Raw genomic sequence first — 20,813 nt, forward strand, 5'->3', positions numbered from 1 at the left:
AAAGGGGAATGGAGACAAATCATTTCCCTGAAGGAAATCACAGTCTAAAGCAGAGATATGGGAAAAGAACCCCTTACATGCTATGTGGAAGGTTTCACCTCATAGGAGCTACTGTATGTTAAGAATAATATACACAGTGGAGAGAGAGAAATATGTAACATTTCTCTAGGCAAGGAAAAGGGAAATGTGCCATCAGGGAAAACATCATGGGAAAGATGGTTTTTGAAATGAATCTTGAAAGATTAGGAATGCCTCTCAGAACATAAAAATGTTAGGGAGACAGGGTATGTAAAGACATGAAGAAACACAGAAGAGATCCTAATTTCAAACAGTTCTGAAAGTGTAGCACACATCTCCTGGGCAGCTGAGGGTAGGAGTGTATGAATCTTAAGTGGGGCTGGAAAAGTAAGGACTGAGGAAGAAGATTAAATATTTCATCAATTCCAAAGCACTGCAAAAATAGACAATGGTTCTTAATATATTCTTTACTAAAGACCCAAGTCCTTACTGACAGCTGGACATCTCCTTGGTTGATGCAACACCAGCAATGTACAGCTCTAGACAATCTTACAATATGGGAGCCTTTCAAATACATCAGACTCTGAAAAAATTATTCCTGAGCTCTACTGCAGAAGCATCTGAGATGGAATTATAATTTTCCATGTAAAATGGTGATTTTTAAACACTCTAGTTCTCAGTTAGATGCTCTGCATTTGAAGAAGCCAGCCTGTGTTTCTGACAGAAACTGAGAGAAATCTGAGATCTAAAGGGTCCTTTAAAAAATATGTTTACGTATCTATTTATTTTTGAGAAGCAGGGGAAAGGGCAGAGAGAGAGGGAGACAGAGAATCTGAAGCAGGCTCTGAGCTGTCAGTGCAGAGCCTGGTGTGGGGCTTGAACTCACAAACCGTGAGATCACGACCTGAGCCAAACCTGGACGCTTAACTGACTGAGCCACCCAGGTGCCCCAAAGGGGTCCTTTAAAAAAGACTTTTCAGCCATTTCCTTTTGGAGATGTGAGGGTCCAACATACAGAGCCTGGATTACCCACATAGCTGCTCCAATTTCGTATGTGTCCCTCTGCTTTTGGTAAATAAGGCAAGAAAATAACATTTTTTTTTTTAAATATAATTTATTGTCAAGTTGTCTAACACACAAGTGTATACAGTGTGCTCTTGGTTTTGGGGGTAGATTCCCATGATTCATCGTTTACATACAACATCCAGCGCTCATCTCAACAAGTGCCTTCCTCAATGCCCATCACCCATTTTCCCTCTCTCTCCCGCCCCCCATCAACCCTCAGTTTGTTCTCTGTATTTAAGAGTCTCTTATGGTTTACCTCCCTCTGTTTGTAATTATTTTTTCCCCTTCCCTTCCCCCCATGTCTTCTGTTAAGTTTCTCAAGTTCCACATAGGAGTGAAAACATACGATATGTCTTTCTCTGACTGACTTATTTCACTTAGCATAATACCCTCCAGTTCCATCCACGTTGCTGCAAATGGCAGGATTTCATTCTTTCTCATTGCCAAGTAGTATTCCATTGTATATATAAACCACATCTTCTTTATCCATTCATCAGTTGATGGACACTTAGGCTCTTTCCATAATTTGGCTATTGTTGAAAGTGCTGCTATAAACATTGGGGTGCATGTGCCCCTTCGAATCAGCACTCCTACATCCTTTGGATAAATACCCAGCAGTGCAATTGCTGGGTTGTGGAGTAGTTCTATTTTTAACTTTTTGAGGAACCTCCACACTGTTTTCCAGAGTGGCTGTATCAGTTTGCATTCTCACCAACAGAGCAAGAGGGTTCCTATTTCTCCACATTCTCGTGAGCATTTGTTGTTTCCTGAATTGTTAATTTTAGCCACTCTGGTGTCAAGTGGTATCTCGATGTGGTTTTGATTTGTATTTCCCCGATGATGAGTGACATTGAGCATCTTTTTTTTTTTTTAATTTTTTTACATTTGTTTATTTTTGAGAGACAGAGTGAGAGCACAAGCTGGGGAGGGGCAGAGAGAGAAGGAGACACAGAAAGAATCTGAAGCAGGCTCCCGGCTCTGAGCAAGTGTTCAGCACAGAGCCCGACGTGGGGCTTGAACCCACGAACCGTGAGATCACAACCTGGGCCAAAGTCAGATGCTCAACAAACTGTGCCCCTGTTGAGCATCTTTTCATGTGTCTGTTGGCCATCTGGATATCTTCTTTGGAAAAGTGTCTATTCATGTCTTCTGCCTATTTCTTCACTGGATTGTTTTTTGGGTGCTGAGTTTGATAAGTTCTTTATAGATTTTGGATACTAACCCTTTATCCGATATGTCATTTACAAATATCTTTTCCCATTCCTTCGGTTGCCTTTTAGTTTTGTTGATTGTTTCCTTTGTAATGCAGAAGGGTTTTTCTTGATGAGGTCCCAATAGTTCATTTTTACTTTTATTTCCCTTGCCTTTGGAGACGTGTCAAGAAAGAAATTGATGTGGCTAAGGTCAAAAAGGTTGTTGCCTGTTTTCTCCTCTAGGGTTTTGATGGTTTCCTGTGTCATATTTAGGTCTTTCATCCATTTTGGGTTTATTTTTGTGTATGGTGTAAGAAAGTGGTCCAGTTTCAATTCTTCTGCATGTTGCTGTCCAGTTCTCCCAGCACCATTTGCTAAAGAGACTGTCTTTTATCCATTGGATACCCTTTCCTTTTGTCAAAGGTCAGTCGGCCATACATCTGTGGGTCCAATTCTGGGTTCTCTATTCTATTCCATTGGTCCATGTGTCTGTTTTTGTGCCAATATCATATTGTCTCGATGATTACAGCTTTGTAGTAGAGGCTAAAGTCTGGGATTGCAGCATGATAATTTAATTCAAGTTTCCTAAAAACACATTTATTTTCCCTACCCTAACTGACTCTCCATTTTACTCTTAGAGAGTGTCAGTGAAAATTGGGAGTAGGCATTGTCTGGGAATATTATATCAATGTAATAAGTCTATACAATTTTCAGTAAGACACAGGTGGAAAAATGATAGCTGTTGCCCTTAGGTAAGCATGGATTTTTAAAAAGTAAGTGTTTTAAGATCATTGTAGATTCACATGCAGTTCTAGGAAATAATAGAAAGATATCTTATGTACACTTTCCCCAGTTTCTTCAAATGGTAAAATCTTATGAAAATGTAGCACATTAAGATCAAGTACAGTGAAGATATGAAACATTCTATCACCACAAGGATTCCCCATGTGGCCCTTTCATACCTATACCCTCCCTCCCTCTAACCCCCACCCCCATCTCCTCTTAACCCCTGGCTACCACTAATATGTTTTCCATCTCTATAATTCTGTCACTTAGAAATTATTATATAAATCAAACCACACAGTATGTGACTTTTGACATTGGCTTTTTTTTTTCATTCAGTATAATGCCCTTAAGAACCATCCAAATTGTCACAAAAATCAATAGTCTAGTTCTTTTTATTGCTGAATAGTATACCATGATAGAGAGGAACTACACTTTGTTTAAGCATTTACCTGCTGAAGGACATCTGGCCTGTTTCTAGTATGCAGGTATTAAGAATAAAGTTGCAGAACACCTGGGTGGCTCAGTTGGTTAAGCGTCTTTTGATTTCAGCTTGGGTCATGATTTCACCGCTCACGGGTTTGATCCCTGCATCAGGCTCTATGATGACAATATGGAACCCGCTTGGGATTCTCTGTCTGTCTCTCTCTCTCTCTCTCTCTCTCTCTCTCTCTGCCCCTCTCCTGCTCATGCTCTCCCTCTCTCTCTTGCTCTCAAAAATAAATAAACAAATAAACTTAAAAAAGAAGGAATAAAGTTGCTTCCTGGATGTTCAGTCAATCTTACTTCCTTGGGATAAATTTAGTCACGATGTACAATTCTTTTTATGTTTTTGGATTCAATTTGCTAATATTTTGTTGACAATTTTTGCATCAATGTTCACAAGAGGTATTGCTGGTTTGCAGTTTCTTTTTTTTTGTGATGCCTTTGTCTGACTTTGGTGTTAGGACAGTGCTAGCCCCATAGACAGCATTGGGAGGTATTCTTTCTAATGTTATCCTCTGAAGGACTGTAGAAAAATGGTATAAATCTTAAAATAGTTGGTAGAACTTGCCAGTGAACCCATATGGGCCTGAGTTGTTGTGGAAGTTTGTTTGTTTGTTTGTTTATTCATTCATTCATTCATTCATTCATTCAATTTCTTTCATAGATATAAGCCTATTCAGATCACCTATTTCTTCTTGTGTGAGTTTTGGCAAATTGTGTCTTTCAAGTAATTGGTCCATTTCACATAAATTATCACTAGGCACGGAGTTGTTCATGGTATTTCTTTCTTATCCTTTCCATGGGATGGGATCTGTAGTGATATCTCCTCTTTCATTTCTGGTATTAGTAATTTGTATCCTCTTTTTTTTTTCTTAGCCTGGTATAGCCTTATCACTTTTTTTTTTTTTTTTTTTTAGCCTTATCACTTTTGTTAAACTTTTCCAAACACCAGCTTTTTGGTTTTACTGATATTCTCTATTCATTTCCTGTTTTGAATTTCACTGATTTCTGCTCTAATTCTTATTACTTTTTTTTCCTTCTGCTTACTTGGATTTAATTTGCTCTTCCTTTTCTAGTTTCCTAAGGTGAAAACTTAGATTACTGATTTTAGTTCTTTTTTATTTTCTAATATATGCATTCAGTGGTATAAATTTCCCTCTAAGCACTGCTTCCACTGCAGCCCACAAACTTTGATAACTTGTGTGCTCATTTTCATTAGTTGAAAATATTCTTACATTTCTCTCTGAGATTTCTTCTTTGACTCATGTATTATTCAGAAGTGTGTTTTAATCAAATATTTTATGGTTTTCCAGTCTTTTTTCTGTTGTTGACTTCTCGTTTAATTATGTTGTGGTCTGACAGCATAATTGTCTGGTTTCTATTCTTTTAAATTAGGTAAGTTTTATTTTATGGCCCAGAATATGGTCTATCGTGTTGACTATTCTATACGAGCTTGATAAGAGTGTATATTATGCTACTGCTGGATAAAGTAGTCTCCAGATGTCAATTTCCAGTTAATGATGGTGTTGAACATAGTTCAACTATGTTCTTACTAATTTTCTGCTGGGTGTTGAAGTCTCTAATTATAATTGTGGTTTTGTCTATTTCTCCTTTTACTTCTACCGGGTTTGCTTCCCATGTTTTACAGCTCTGTTGTTTGGTAGAGACACATTTGGGATTGCTACATCTTCTTGGTAGACTGATCCTTTACATAACCCCTCTGTCTCTGGTAAGTTACTTTGCCCTGAAGTCTACTTTATCTGATATCTATATCTGATATATTAACACTATCACTCCTGATTTCCTTTGATTTAAAAAAATTTTTTTTCTTTAACATTTATTTATTATTGAGAGACAGAAAGACACAGAGCATGAGCAGGGGAGGGGTAAAGAGAGAGGAAGACACAGAATCTGAAGTAGGCTCCAGGCTCTGAGCTGTCAGCACAGAGCCTGACGCGGGGCTCGAACTGATGAACAATGAGATCATGACCTGAGCTGAAGTCGGTTGCTTAACCAACTGAGCCACCCAGGCGCCTGATTTCCTTCAACTGATGCTTGCGTGTTATATCTTTTCGCATCCTTTTCTTTTCAATCTGCCTATATCATTACACTATATTTGAAGTGAGTTTCTTATATATGATACAGTTGGGCCACACTGTTTAACCTACTCCATAAAATTCTGTCTTATAATTTGTATATTTAACCTACTTACATTTAATGTAATTACTGATATATTGGGGCTTAAGTCTGCCATTTGTTTTTTGTTTATTCTGTTTGTTTGTTTTCTTTTTCCTGTCTTTTTGTGGGTTACTTCAACACTTTCTAGAATTCCACTTTGATTTGTCTAGTTTTAAGGGTATCTCTTTGATATCTTTGTGGCTGCTCTAAGTATACCATATATATGTAACTTATAGTCCTCAGGTGTCCTCATTTTACCACCTTGAGTGACATATACAAAACTTTCTCCTATATCCCTTTACCATCCCTGTTTAAAAATTTTCTCTACATTAATTTAAAATCACATCACTGTTACAATTTTGCTTCATTCATCAAACATAACTTTCAAAATTCAAAAGCAGAAAGTCTATAGTATTTATTCACATTTATGCTTTACCACGTTCTTTCTTCATTCTTAAGGTTCCACGGTTCATTCTTTTAAATTTTTTTTAATGTTTATTTATGCTTGAGAGAGAGACAGAGACAGAGTATGAGTGGGGAGGGTCAGACAGAATTTGAAGCAGGTTCCAGGCTCTGAGCTGTCAACACAGAGCCTGACATGGGGCTCGAACTCACAAATTGTGAGATCATAACCAGAACTGAAGTCAGACACTTAACCGACTGAACCACCCAGGTGCTTCATGGTTCATTCTTTTATAATTTCCCTTCTGTTTAGAGAACTTCTCTTACCCATGGGGGAAGAGTGGGGGGAGTGAGGTGTTAAGATCTGCTGATCACAAATTCCCTTAGTTTCTCTTCATGAGAATTTACTGCATCCCTTCTATTCCTGAAGGATATTTTCAGAGAATATAAAATACCAAGTGACAATTATTCCTTCTAAATTTGAAAATATTACGCCAATACCCTTTTGGCCTCCATAGTTTCTGATGAAAACTCTGCTGTCATCCAAATTCTCTCCTATAAAGGTAAGGTGTCAGTTTTCCCCTCTCTGGCTGCTTTCAAGGTTTTTTTTTTTTTTAGGTCTTTAGTTCTCAGAAGTTTAATCATTATGCATCTTGGACTGAATTTCTTTGGGTTTATTCTGTTTGTGGCTTGTGCAGCTTCTTGAATCTGTATGTTTAGGTTTCCTGCAAACTGGGGAAATTTTCAGCCATTATTTCCTCTAGTATTTTTCTACCCTACCCCCTATCCCTCTCCTTTCAGAATTCAAATGACACAAATGTTAGCTCTTTTGTTATAGTTCCACAAGTCCCTGAGGCTTTGTTTTTCCCCCAGTCTATTTTATCTCTGTTGTTCACACTGGGTAATTTTTACTATTTTACATTCCAGTTCACTGATTCCTTCCTCAGTCCCCTTCAGTTGAACCCACCCACTATTGAGTTCTCCATTGAGATTTTTATTTTGGTTATTATATTTTTCAGCTGCAGAACTTCCATTTGAATCTTCTTTATATCTTATTTCTTTGCTGTGGCTTTCTACTTCCTCATTTGTTTCAAGCATCTTCACAATAGCTCACTGAAGCATTTTTATTATGACTGCTTTAAAATCTCTGTCAGATAATTCTAACATTTCTGTCATCTTGGTGCTAAAATCTATTTATTGTCCTTTTTCCTTCACTTTGAGATTTTCCTGGTTCTTGCTAGGATAAATTATTTCCTAATAAAACATGAATATTTTCATACTATGTTATGAAACTGGCTTTCTCTGAAATCTCTTTAGCAAAGGAGTGCCCTCATTACTGCCAAATAGAGGTGGAAGTATATGTTCCCCATTGGCCCCTGTTGACACCCAAGATGGGGATTCTTCACTAATGGTGAGCCAGGATGAGAGTTCTAGTTCCCCACATTGTCTCTACTAACACTGTGATAATTGGGAGAGGGGGCAGTAATTACCAGCTGGTGAATATGAAAGTCTTGATTCCTTGACATTCACTGACCCCACCATGACAGAGGTGTTGGGGTGCCTGGGTCCAGCCTGGTGAGTCTAGTCTCCCCCTTGGACTCTGCTGGCATGAGTAGTGGTGTGGCCACAGTTTTTTCTGGGTGTTTGATTAGAGTACAGCATATGCTGTCTAGATGTTTTATATCGTGTTAGACTGTCTCTCTCCTGGTCTTTTGGCTACAGAGAGCAGCCCTTTGTTGTGGCTTTTTGATCTGATCTGTTGGCATTTCCAGACCGCCAGATTCTTCAGCTCCAAGTCTGGAGTATATAAGTTAAAACCCAGAGAATTTAGTATGCTGCCGGGAACTGATGAACAGATTTAGCAAGCTACCAAAACACATAAACCTTACTTAGATGCCAATTCAGAATACCTATAAAATAAAATGGATATCTGAAATAAATGGAAAGTTTAACTGAGTAGTTGATGATACCAAGGAATTGTTAGTAATATTTTTCAGGTGCGATAATGATGTTGTAGTGACATTTAAAAAGTTTTATTAGAAGAGTCCTTATTTTTTAAGGATACATATTAAAATCTTTATGATATGCCATAGGAAAGAGAAGAATGAAAAAAGATTGGCCCTCAAAGATTTACCATCAGTCAATAATTAGTGAAGCTGAGTGGTAGCACATGGGGATACATTAATCCCTCCAGTTTTGTAAATGTCTGAAATTCTCCATAATAAAAAATTTAAAAGTACAGATTTCATGACATTTTCCCCCAAGAAGTACAGGAAGAGGGTGAGCAATCTGCAGTTAGTATGATCCCCCCACGCTGTTGGTCTGTGGCCCATGTATTGAGATTGAGAGTCACGAATCTCCCCTACAATGTTCCAAATAAAGCAGCCCCTGGTTCAACACTGCCATGACCGATATGTCTCTACCTCCAAAGAGATCTCAATAAACATTTGACTGATCCCCACATCTTAAATAAATAACAATAAGTCTCTAACAGGTGACAAATGATCGTTTCCTCCTTTAAATTTCTAAAAGACTTTTTAAAACTTCTCCTACGATACCTGTATACACATGAGATGCAATACAAAGTAGATAAATGTAATCCCTCACTATATTATAATATGCTCCACAGCATACATAAATGAATGCACACTGAATTGGAACTATCTTCCCAAATTTATAAATAATACTTTAGTATATACAAGCATAGATAGCCAAGAGTTCAAACTTAACATAGGAGTCACTTGTGTGTTGCACACAAGTATCCACACACTAAATTTAAGTAAATAACTTAATCTTATCCAATATGTTCTCTAGGAGGCCAAGAAAGAAAAGACTAACAAGAGGTTGAAGCAGCCAGGGAAACCATCTTCAAGTTTAAGCTGGGCCTTGAGCACAAGATTTGGAACTCTCTGCCTCACAAAAAAGGAAAAACCAAGTTCAGAAAGAAGGACTGTTGTATGTCTGGCAATAAGATGATGTAAAGAAAGAGTAGTGGGGAATAAAACTGGATAGGCTGGCTGGCACGCGAAGATAAGAGAAAGATTTGAAACACAGGCAAAGAAGTAGAGAGCTCTGACCTACTGAATACTGAAGCAAATGGAGGAGACACAGGTGAACCCCGGCTCTGTCATGAATGTGGAACTTGGTGAGTTCTTCATCTCTTGAGTTTAGATCACTCATCTGTAAAAGTGGGCATAAAAAAACTCTACCTCACAATGTGACTGTGAAGGTAAAATTTGTTACATAAATGTTCAACATCTTTAAAGTACTTTTTGTCGAAGTAGGTAATTAATAAAAGGTGGTTATCACTAAGAAAGCTTTCAAAAGCTTTGTCAGTGGACTGACAATGAAACAAAATTATCTAAATAAACATGGATGACTAAACATCGTTTGAATTTCTTCCTAATGTTTCATGGGTGCTGGGTCTCCACCACTAGTATACACTACACTGAAGAGTTAAGTTAAACCAAATGTGAAAGCTATGTTGTTTTACTCAAAGTGTGATGGGTTTATTCAACGGTGTCACAGGCACTAAGCAGAACCAGCACTGAATTTTCCATTCACTAACAAATGAAGAAATAAAAGGAGAAATAAAGTTGATTTAAATCTAGTTTGTTTTTCTTTGGACATTTAACAAATTTTGATTAAGACATTCCTTTAGATTCAGAGATCACAATTTGGCAGAAAAAGTTAGACATATACACAAACAAGTATAACACAAAACAGAAGCTGATAACTACCAAAAAAAGTCTAAATGCTTTCAGAGAACAAACACAAGCTCTGAATCCCTAATTCCCCAAGCACACAACAAGGGCTCAATAAATGTTCCAGAAATTCATTATTTCATGAGAGAAGTGGCAATTTTGTCCCAAGTGCCAAAAAGACACAGGAGAATACGTTTTCTGGCCCAAAAGAATAGTATGAACAAAGACACAGGGACGGGAAACACTAGATGTTTTCAAAAAATGGCAAGTAAGTGAGAGTTTAGTGAAACACAGACTAAGGGAACAGTGTGTGACAAGGCTATAAAGACAGGCTGGGGCCAGACCACAAAGAGCCTTAAACTTTAGGCTTGAGAGTTTGGACTTTGTGATAGGCAATAAAAAGCCTTCTCAATATTCTGAAAAGTGGAGTAATATGACCAAAGTGGTGCTTCAGGAAAATCTGGAGCCAACATGAATGACAGAATAGTCAAACTGGAAGACACTCTAGAGTTGAGACCATGTCTTATTTGCCTTTCAATCCCCACAGCTGTATGTGCACTGTACCTTATATATTAAAAAATCTGTGGAATCTACTGAATTGAGAAGAAGGAACAACCAGCTGTGGCAGAGGCAGCAACTGCATCCCCTCTCTTCCATATTATATTAGTAAGGCAGATTCCATACGGAATAGCAATGCGTCCAGCTTTAAAACAAAAAAACACACAAAAACAAAACCAACAACTACTACACTTACCAATGAGAAATAATTTACAATCTGTTTAAGCAGCTGGTATATGTCACTTAACTGATATATCAGTAAAGAAGCCTATCGATAGGAAGGAAACTCTCAGACTATGCCATGTGAGGGCAGTGGACATGTGTGGGTAAAAAGACCTAAGGCTCTGGGAATGAACAAATACAATCACCATCATGTGTGCCTACGAATCCCATGCCCCAAAAAACGCATTTCACAAAAGGAATCCACCTGAAAAAAAGAGTGACATCCAGGACCTCTGTGACAGAACAATTCTAAGGCAACATTTAATAATTCATTTGGACATTTCCAGAACCACTATGTTAATGGGGCTCAGATAGATAAAAGGCTCAGCCTTCAAGGCATTTACAATATAGATAGGAAGATAAAATATATATGTAACAAACTATTAACAGTGCAATTTGAATGCAGTAATAGAACAAACTAATGTAGCACAGCAGAGAGGACTCCACACTATCTTCAAAGTTTGGGGTCTAGTCCTAAGCACTAGAGCCACTCATTCTGTGGCCTTGAACAGAGATAAATAAAATTACCTCTGTATCCAACTCCTGACCTATAAAATAAAGGAACAGTTTAGTGGACTACTATAGTAGGCCCACAAAAGCATTGAATACATCAGTTTAGTAGATTCTTTTTCCCACATGAAAACATTTTTTAAATGCTAGGCAAATTTCTTAGATCTTCATGTTACTGTAATTGTGTTTTCAGTATATGCTAACAGAAAGCATACACTACAAAAATGCTACCACAAATCTCATAACACTTTTAAAAGAATCTGTACTTTATCAACATTTAAATGACAAACAGGAACACACAAAATTATGTGTTCCACCTCAAATGTTTAATATGCATATATATTTTATTTTGCATTCTCTAAGTCTTCCCCAGCCTTGATATTGTTTTCTTACACTCACTTGAAAGGTAATCAGGATGAGGGTGGAAAAGTTAGTAAGAAAGGAATGAGAAAGAAATATGGATAAAAAAAAAAATTCTAAGGTAGGAACTCAGCAAGAATGTGGGTACAGGAAGTAAAGGAAAGGAAGAAATCACAAAGGACTGAATCAATGCCATTAACAGACAGTGAGGTCAGAAGTTGTAAGCTTGGAAAAAACAACCAGGATGATAGGAAAAAATCAACATCAACAACTACAGTTACTATTAACTGAACACCTACTATGTTCCTGGCATGAAGTCAGACTCATTAAAAAATTTTACGTGCACAAGGTTAAAAAAAATCAAAACAGGGTGCCTAGGTAGCTCAGTCAGTTGAACGTCTGACTTCAGCTCAGGTTCATGGTTTGTGAGTTTAAGTCCCATATCAGGCTCTGCTGTCAGCACAGAACCCACTTCATACCCTCTGTCTCCCTCTCTCTGACCCATTCCTGCTTGTGCTATCAAAGAAATAAAAAGTAAATATTAAAAAAGATTTTTAAAAAAAATCAAAACCGTACGAAAAGGCACATAGTAAAAAAATTCCCCTCTCATTCTAGATTCCTAAATTCCTTAGATTCATAGACTGCCTCTCCAGGGGCAACAATTACTAACAACTACATTTGTATCTTTCAGAAATCTTTGTATTTGCCATTATATTTAATGCTCACAATGATTCTCTGAGATAGATATTACTTCATAAATTAAGGAAATAAGCCTTAAAGAGCTTAACCAGGTAAGGCCACAGAGCCATGAAGGGACAGAAGTGGGACTGGAACATGGGTCCAACCATCCATGCACACACCCACTCTACCCTCAGGTATCTCCTATGGAAGCACTGGCACAGATGTTCAAAGGGCTTGTAATAACAAAAATCTGGAACTGAGATGTCTATCAAGGGCTGGTTATGTAAGTCACATCACATGCATACTTTGAACTACTATACACAGCCAATCTAAAGTTAAAAACTTACAGTAGATCTAGATATGCCACACAGGAAAACCTGTAAGACAGCTTATTAAGTTAGAAAAAACAACTGCCAGGAAGGGGGTGTCATAGACTCTGGGTCTGGAGTTCTTTCTTGTCCAGCAAGAAAGTGGGATGCAGGATTAAAAATGCGAGAGATGCTAACATCCAGAAGACAAGAGCCCCATGTAAGGGTCCTTGCTCCGTTTTTATTGGGATCAGAAGGCTTACAAATGTGGTGATGAGTGTGCACAAAGAGACCATGAATCTGTGAACATTAACTCAAGGGCATGAGGGAAAGGGGGTTTTGAAGATATGCGGGATTAGGGGTTTGGGTCAATACAAAACAAAATCCTGGTGCCAGGCAGAAGGTTGTTTACAGCAGACATAAGGCCCCACCTCTGTTTACCTAAACTGGCCTAGGGGACAAGAAAGACAAAGCATGCTATATCAGGGTCAACAAGGCATCTTTCTTTTGCTAATTAGCTCCCCTCTGGGCAACTTCACTCTGCTGAGGTCCATTGCCCTATTTACCTGTTTACCTAATTTGGTCCTTCCTTCTTGCGAAAGCAGCTTTCAGCTATTACTAAATTGGGGGGCATTTCCACCCTGAATACCTAATCTTGTTTACCTCATCTTGGATGTTTTTATCCTGAGGTTCCCTATTCCTATACCTTTGTCCTATACTGAGAGCCTCTGCCCCACTTTACCTATTCTGGGGAACTTTGCCCCGTTTACCTAATCTTATTTACCCAAACTTGGGTGTGTATATCCTATGGCTTTCTATTTCTTTATGCCTTCCTAACCCATGGGTGCAAGCTCAGGGAATTCCTAAGCTTATTCCCCACAATGGGGCAATACTGTTTAATGGGCCTAGAGTTTCAGTTTGGGATAATGAGAAAGTTCTGGAGATGGACAGTGGTGGTGGTCGTACCCCAATGTGAATGTACTTAATGCCATTGAATGTACACTGAAAAATGATTAAGATGGTACATTTTGTTACATGTATTTTACTAAAATTTAAAAAATATCTTTAAAAAAAGCAATTGCAAAACAGTACAACTATGATTGCATTTTTATACACAGAGAATGTGTGTGTGTATATACACATTTTTTGCAAACAGTTTTTATCTGTTTTTATCACTTTATCATACATGACCCTCAGACATCCTGGTAAGACCCCAGACTTCAGGTGTCTCCCACCCCCAACATATCTGTCAGCATTCGAACTCAATTGCTAGCACCCTTTTACCTACCCTACACAGAACACACTATTCAGAGCCTGACTTATCTGTAACTTCCCGCCCCTTATGTTAAATGTCCTTGTGGACTCATCAAACTCCAAAACAGGCTCCAACATGAAGGAAAAAAAAAAAAAAAGAAATATGCAGGAAAATGCTTCCACCTCTCCCCACTGTGAACTCCAGTGTAGAAATGTCTGATGAGATCAAATAAAAGAGATGAGCTGATATCAGTATGAGGGGAGATAAAACCACTGTGGGGTAGAATGCACAGCGTGTAGCAGCAGGTGAAGCAGCCTTTGCTTCTCAAGTATCTTAAAATTGAAGTTTTTGGAAGACAACATGGCAACAGTCCAGCATGTAATGTAGATAATACTCCTGTGGGTGGGAAACCACAGCTTAAAGCGTAATTACAAGAAATGTAAAATCGACAAATGGCCTGAGATGTTTTGTCTTCTATTTAAGTGCAACCTTAACTAAGAACATGACCTACACTGGGGTTTATTTAAATGATTATCTGAAGAACAAACACAACACTATTAAAAATAGAGACTCTCAGAGCAAAGCTCTGCTCTCCCATTATAGATCTGCTATAGCTATTGAAGTTTCTCTGACCCAGTGGAGGGGCAGAAAGGCCCTCTCTAGGAAGATAGGAAAGCTCAAGTGCTATATTCACATTGGGCAAGAGAAAGAGCTTTCCAGAAGACGGTTCAAGGGACTACCAAAAAGGAAAGGGATGGCAATGATAATACGTGGAATCTAAAAAACAAAAATGAACAAACAATATAAAACACAAACAGCCTCAGAGAACAAACTGGTGGTCACAGGGTGGGGGGGATGTGGCAGGGGATGGGGGCAAGGGCAAAACAGGTGAAGAGCATTTACAGATTTCCAGTTCTAAAATAAATTAAGTCAAGGTGATAAAAATCACAACATAGGGAATACAGCCAATAATTCTGTAACAACACTGTATGGTGACATGATAACTGCATTTACCGTGGTGAGCAATTTGTAACGTATGCACTTTGTAATGTATGGAATTGTCCAATAACTATGTTGTACACCTGAAACTAATATAACATTGCAGATCAATGATAAAACTTAAAAAAAATCAAGACAGCATTCCTGTTGGATTGTTTTCTCTAAGCTCATACGGCACAGAACAACCAGAATTGAAGGTATCTTTTCACCACCTAATTTTCATTAGTTTTCTTAAAAGTGAAGAGCCCAATTTCCTCACCAATACAAACAAACAGGCATACAGCACTGAAGTTTTAGGAAGACCCTCGCTGCCATGACATTCTCCCTTTTCATAACAACACTAGTCATCCTGTCCTGAAAATCCTTAAGGGCAGAAAACTGCTTTTTCCATAGTGGTTCTTCAAGTCTTAGCTAGTAAGTCCCACTAAAAACTTCCAAAACCAGAACACACACACTACAACAAGCCTTTAATATATATTTTAAGAGAAATCTTTCTATATATTCTTTTAAAAATATCTGCACTTCCCTCATCACTTAGGATTATGTCATTAACAGTGGTTCTCAAAATGTAATCTCAAAACCCTGGAGGAGGTGGTGGCTGGGTGGGGAGTGGGGGGGAGGTAATCTCCAAGACCTTTACAAGAGGTCTGGGAGATCAAAACCCTCTTAATAATGGTGCCAAGAAGTTCCAAAAAAAGTTGCTGTAGCCGTTTGCACTGTACTGACACTTTCACTGACAATGCAAAAGCAAAAGTGGGTATAAGTGGGTATAAAAGCTGGTCGCTTAGTGGTGCAACTGAATTCCAGCCACTTTGAAATAATCCATCAATTTCTTAGAAAGTGAAAACTGAAATTACCATACAATCCAGCAACTACACTCTTGGACATTTATCCCAGAGAAAGGAAAACTTGTTATCTACATAAAAACCAGTTCATAGTATCTTTATTAACAGTCCACACCTGGAAATAGCCCAAAGATCCTTCAACTGGAGAACAGACTGTCCCATACCCATACCATGGAGTACTACTCAGCCACAACAAAGAACTACAGCTTGGAGGCATGTCCAGGGAATTAAGCTGGATTTTATAAAAGGCAATCCCAAAAGGTTATATATGTCTGATTTGCTTCTATAAAATTTTTGAAATGACAACATTTTAGAAACGCTAAACAGATGAGTGGTTTCCAGGCTTTAAGAAAGAGGAAGAAACATGGAGGTGGGTGTGGGTATAACATGGCAACACGTGGGATCCTTGTGGTCCTGGAACTCACTGTTCTAGTTCTTGACTGTGGTGATAGACACATGCACCACCACCTGTGATAAAATTACACAGAACTAAATACACACACACCCACCACCCCCCCCCCACACACACACACATGACTAGGAAATCTGAATAAAACTGATGGATTGTATTACCATCAATATCATGATTGTGATACTGTACTACGATTTTGCAAAATATCATTGGGGGAAACTGGGTAAAGGATACACTGGATCTCTCTGAATTATTTTTTATAACTGTATGTGAAACTATAAAAACTTCAATTAAAGAGGGGCACCTGGGTGGCTCTGTGGGCTAAGCGTCTGACTCTTGATTTTGGCTCAGGTCATGATCTCCCAGTTTTGTGGTTTCGAGCCCCACTCAGGTCATGATCTCGCAGTTTGTGAGATGGAGCCCCACATGGAGCTCTGCACGACAGCATGGAGCCTGCTTGGGATTCTTTCTCTCTCTCTCTCTCTCTCTGTCTCTGCTCCTCCTCAACTTGCACACATGCACACACACCCTCTTTCTCTCACAATAAATAAATAAACTTAAAAATTGTTCAATTAAAGAATGCATACCTATGTTCATAGCATCATTATTCACAATAGGTAAAACATACAGCAATCCAAGTAACCATCAAAAGATGAACAGATAAAGAAAACAAATGAATGGTACTTATAAACAACAGAATATTATTCAGCTCTAAAAAGCAAGGAAATTCTGACATGCTACAACATGGATGAACCTTGAGCATATTATGCCAAGTGAATGAAATAAGCCAATCACAGAAAGACAAACACTGTATATAATTGATTCCACATATATGAGGTACTTGGAATCATCAAAATCAGAGACAAAAATCAGAATAGGAGTTACCAGGGGTTGATAGGGAGGGAGGAAAAGAAAGGTGTTGTTTAATGGGTACAGAGTTTCAGTTTTGTAAAATGAAAAGAATTCCAGAAATGCATGGGTGGTGGTGATGGTCATCCAACAACATGAATGTACTTAATACCAAAAAAAAAAAAAGTATTGCTAATAGCAAATTCAAGATGGGAAGGGGATGGGATCAAGGAGGGATGCTAGATCAGGAAGGTGTTCAAGGGCCTTAAAAGGAAACAGTTTATGTTCTTTATACTGTGTATCCACTGTATCATTATTCTTTATATCTTACATATCTTTTAAATTTTGTATCGACTTGATATTCAGTTAATTTTTCAAAAAACGAAAAAATGTCCTTGATGAAGTGGTACAAATTATTAATGTTATTAAATCTTGACTTTCTTGTTACTTGTGATGAAAAGGGAGGTATGCATACAGCAGTTCTGCTGCCTACCAAAGTAAGGTGGTTGTCTCCAGGAAAAGCACATGTGTCCCTGAGTGATGAGGTGAATTAAATGTTCTTCAGGATATACCATTTTTACTGGAAATAATAAGTGATAAACTATGGTTTTTAGACTGGTACTTGGCAGACATTTCCTGAGGCTCAAAAAAACTGAGCCTCTCACTTAGAGGAAAACAACTGACAGTAGTTTCCTGCCAATAATAAAAATCAAACTTTCAACTGAAAATTCCAAATGGTGGAAACTTGTTGCCACCACCTTGAGCTTGGCATGTTCTCATAGTTAAAGAGATTTGTAATGAAATCAGTGGTAAAATTAACAAATATTATCCCGTAGTATAGTATAATGAAATGTGTCAGCATTTGGAAGACGTGCCTAACTCTATGAACCAACATTTTCCAAATGACCAACATATGATGTTACAATGGGTAACAAGTCCATTCAAACTGCAAGACAGACCAATGAATTTTAACCTAACAGAGTGTGAAAAGCTCACTGGTAAGGCTTCAGATTCCACTTCCAAACGAATCTTTAAGAAACTACCATTTATCTAGTTTGGGGGTAGCAGCAAAAAAAATCCACAAATTATCTGAAAAAGGTGTCAAAACACTCCTCCCTTTTCCAACGACATATTTGTGTAAGACCAGATTTTCTTCACACAGTTCAACCAAAACACATCGCAATAGACTGAATTCAATGCATTTAGGAAACTCTAGTTGTCCTACTATGGCAGACATTTAAGAGATTTGCAAAATGTAAAAGACCACCACTCGTCGCACTGATTTTTTTGTTTAGGAAAATGATTATTTTCATAAAAATGTATTATGTCTGTTAACATATCATGAATTAACTGTTTCTCTAATGAATTAAACATTTTTAAATGCCTCAGATTTCACTTCTAATCCAGTAAATACCTACAGGAATAGCCATCACAAGCAAAAAGTTCTCTTATTTTTAAAATGCGTGCTAAGACCAAGACGTTTGAGAGTCGCTGGTCTATATACGTGCTCCAACAGCTGGGATATGAATTATTCAGTCAACAAGCATCTGCTGTGGGCTGCTGCGCTAAGCCCTCGAAGGGCTTAGGCGATATTGGACACGTCACCAATAACTAGTGGAACCTCTCATGAGCGGCCGCCAGCCCTGGTCTGAGCGCCCCAGGGGGCAGCGCGAAAGCGTGGCTGCGGGAGACCGGGGACGCGACCGCACTCCGCGCTGGGATCCGCGGCCACCGAGGGGCTCGGGCCGAGGCCGGAGCGCGGGGAGAGAGGCCGCCCGCCCCCGGCCGGCGCGCAGGCCCGCGGGAAGGTCGGGGAAGCGGTCCGCTGCCGACGTGGCGGGTGCCGAGCGCAGGGCGGCCCCGGCAGGACCCGGCCCTTACCTGTTGGTCATTCCTGCCGCCACGCCCAGCATCTCTCCGCAGTCGGCCGTTGTCCCTCTGCACTTTGGCTGCCGGCGCAGCTCCGACCGCCGTCTCCTCCCTCGCGCTTCGGCCGGCTGCTGGCGGGCTGGCGGGCGGGCCGCAAGCAGGAAGGAGAGGCCAGCAAGGGGCGGGGAGGCCGCCGCCGCCTCCGGCCCGCAGCCGGCAAATGGCTGGGCGTGCCGCGCGGGGGCGCGCGCGGGACAGGGTCCAGGAGAGGTGGGCGCGGGGACCCGGCCCGCGGCGCGGCGAAACGCTGCCTCTTCCCCGCCCTAGCCCCGCCCCGCCGGCCCCGCCCCCCTTGGCCGGTCCTCGGCCAGGCTCCCCGCCTGCTTCCCCCGCCCACCCCGTCTGGCTCCGCCTCCAACTCCTTCCCTTCCGGGGCCTCGTCCTGCCTCCGGCCAGTCCTCGGCCCCACCTCGCTAACTTTAGCACTGCCCACCCCACACTCCGGCGCCGATCCGCTCCCAGTACTGCCCCGGATGGCCCCGCCCCCAATACGCCCCCGCGTCTAGGCCCCGCCCAGTCCCCCCTCCCCGCTTCCCCCCCCCCCCCCCCCCCCGCTCCATCCGGCGTCTCGGCACCGCCCAGTCCCGCCCTACCGTCACAGCCCCCGCTTCCAGCTCCGCCTCAGCTCCGCCTCAGCTCCGCCCCTGCCCGATCTCTCCCGCCCAGTTCCGCCCCGAGGCACGCGCCCGAGACCAACCCTGGGTGGTGGAGAAAAAGGCCCTAGGGCCAGACGGCGGCTTCCCCAGAGCTCCAGGCTTACGCTGGACGTAGTGGGACTGTCCTCTGCTGCTCCTTTGGGGTGACGCTGTCACCCCGCAAGCGGAGGAACTGTTAGGTTTTCCTTCTTCGAGACACCTCTGGCTGGGCTGACGGACCGCGTGGCTCTGCCCGAAGACTTTGGGCCCAGAGTGTTGGAGTTCCACCCCATCTGGGTGAGGGGTCCCGAGGAGACTCCGTAAGAAGGTGAATGAAGTAAGCTCCCCAGACTCTCGGAGCGGTCCTTCTCTGCATTGGCCAGTACTGAATCCCTGTTCACGAAGCCTGGCACGTTCTGGGGTGCCCTCTAGGATTTCACAGCGCTGACAAATGGTGAATTTGGGAAAGTTAATCTTTTTTTGAGATGGTCTTGTCTCTGCATTGTTTCTTCTCTTGCTGGTTCTCATCCTCTTTGCTTATTACCTCCACCAAAACCTGAACTCTACCGAGGATGTAATATAGGTTACACGGCACACATATACATGATCTCTTCAGGATATCAGGTCTTATAACCATGTGCCCCACCAGCCTGTATATGTGCGGAGTGGTCACTAGATGACTTTGATATTCTTATATCAAAATTCTAAACAGAGCAATGTGTTTTCACATGTAAAAAGGGGGAGCATATTAAAATATTAGAAGAAAACACAGGAGAAAAAAATTAAGGTTGCTCTGGAGAGATACTTTCCAAACAGGATACAAACCTCAAAAGTCCTAAAATTAAAGATGAATAAATGTGACCAAATAGGAATATTAAAATTTCTACATAGCAAACAAATATGAGAAATAGCAACCAAAAAAGGTCTAATTTCCTTATTACAAAAGGAGTCAGTAAGAAAAAGTTCAACCACTCAGAAAAATAGACAAGGTATATACACAGGTTTCCACAGAAAAAGAAATAGAAATGACTTTTAAAAGTACAAGAAGGTATCCAATGTCATAATTAAAATGTTAAAAAAAAATTTCACATGAAGGCAAAGATTAAAGTTTGACAATATGCTGTTCTGATGAGAATGTAGGGAGCACAGGTACTTTGATTTACTGATGATGGAAGAATAAATCTACACAATTTTTACTGAGGACAAGTTAGCAATATCTATCACAATGTAAAATTCAGCTCCACTTTGACCCAGAAAATCCACATTTTGGACTTTATCTTACAAATGTATTGTGTGCACATAAAAACTCTGTACAAGTTTTAAAGATACAAGGGGAACTAATTATAAACTAAATGATAAAATGACTGGGATTTCCTTTAAAATAAAAGGTGGGGGTGAGGGATATAGGTAAGAATGTCAGT

The 20,813-nt window shown here is 40.1% G+C and overlaps 1 protein-coding gene across 1 annotated transcript in view; it reads right to left on the minus strand.

The window, feature by feature from the left end:
* The window catches only part of LIMS1 (LIM zinc finger domain containing 1), a 161,975-nt gene extending 143,016 nt beyond the window's left edge, over nucleotides 1-18,959 (minus strand). Inside the window, exon 1 of the mRNA XM_042981054.1 lies at nucleotides 18,710-18,959. Coding sequence (XP_042836988.1) covers nucleotides 18,710-18,741 — 32 coding nt within the window. The 5' untranslated portion in view covers nucleotides 18,742-18,959. The remainder of the gene's footprint in view (nucleotides 1-18,709) is intronic.
* Between the last annotated feature and the right edge of the window lie 1,854 nt (nucleotides 18,960-20,813).

The sequence above is a fragment of the Panthera tigris genome, chromosome A3 (assembly GCF_018350195.1).
Source record: "Panthera tigris isolate Pti1 chromosome A3, P.tigris_Pti1_mat1.1, whole genome shotgun sequence".
NCBI lineage: Eukaryota > Metazoa > Chordata > Mammalia > Carnivora > Felidae > Panthera > Panthera tigris.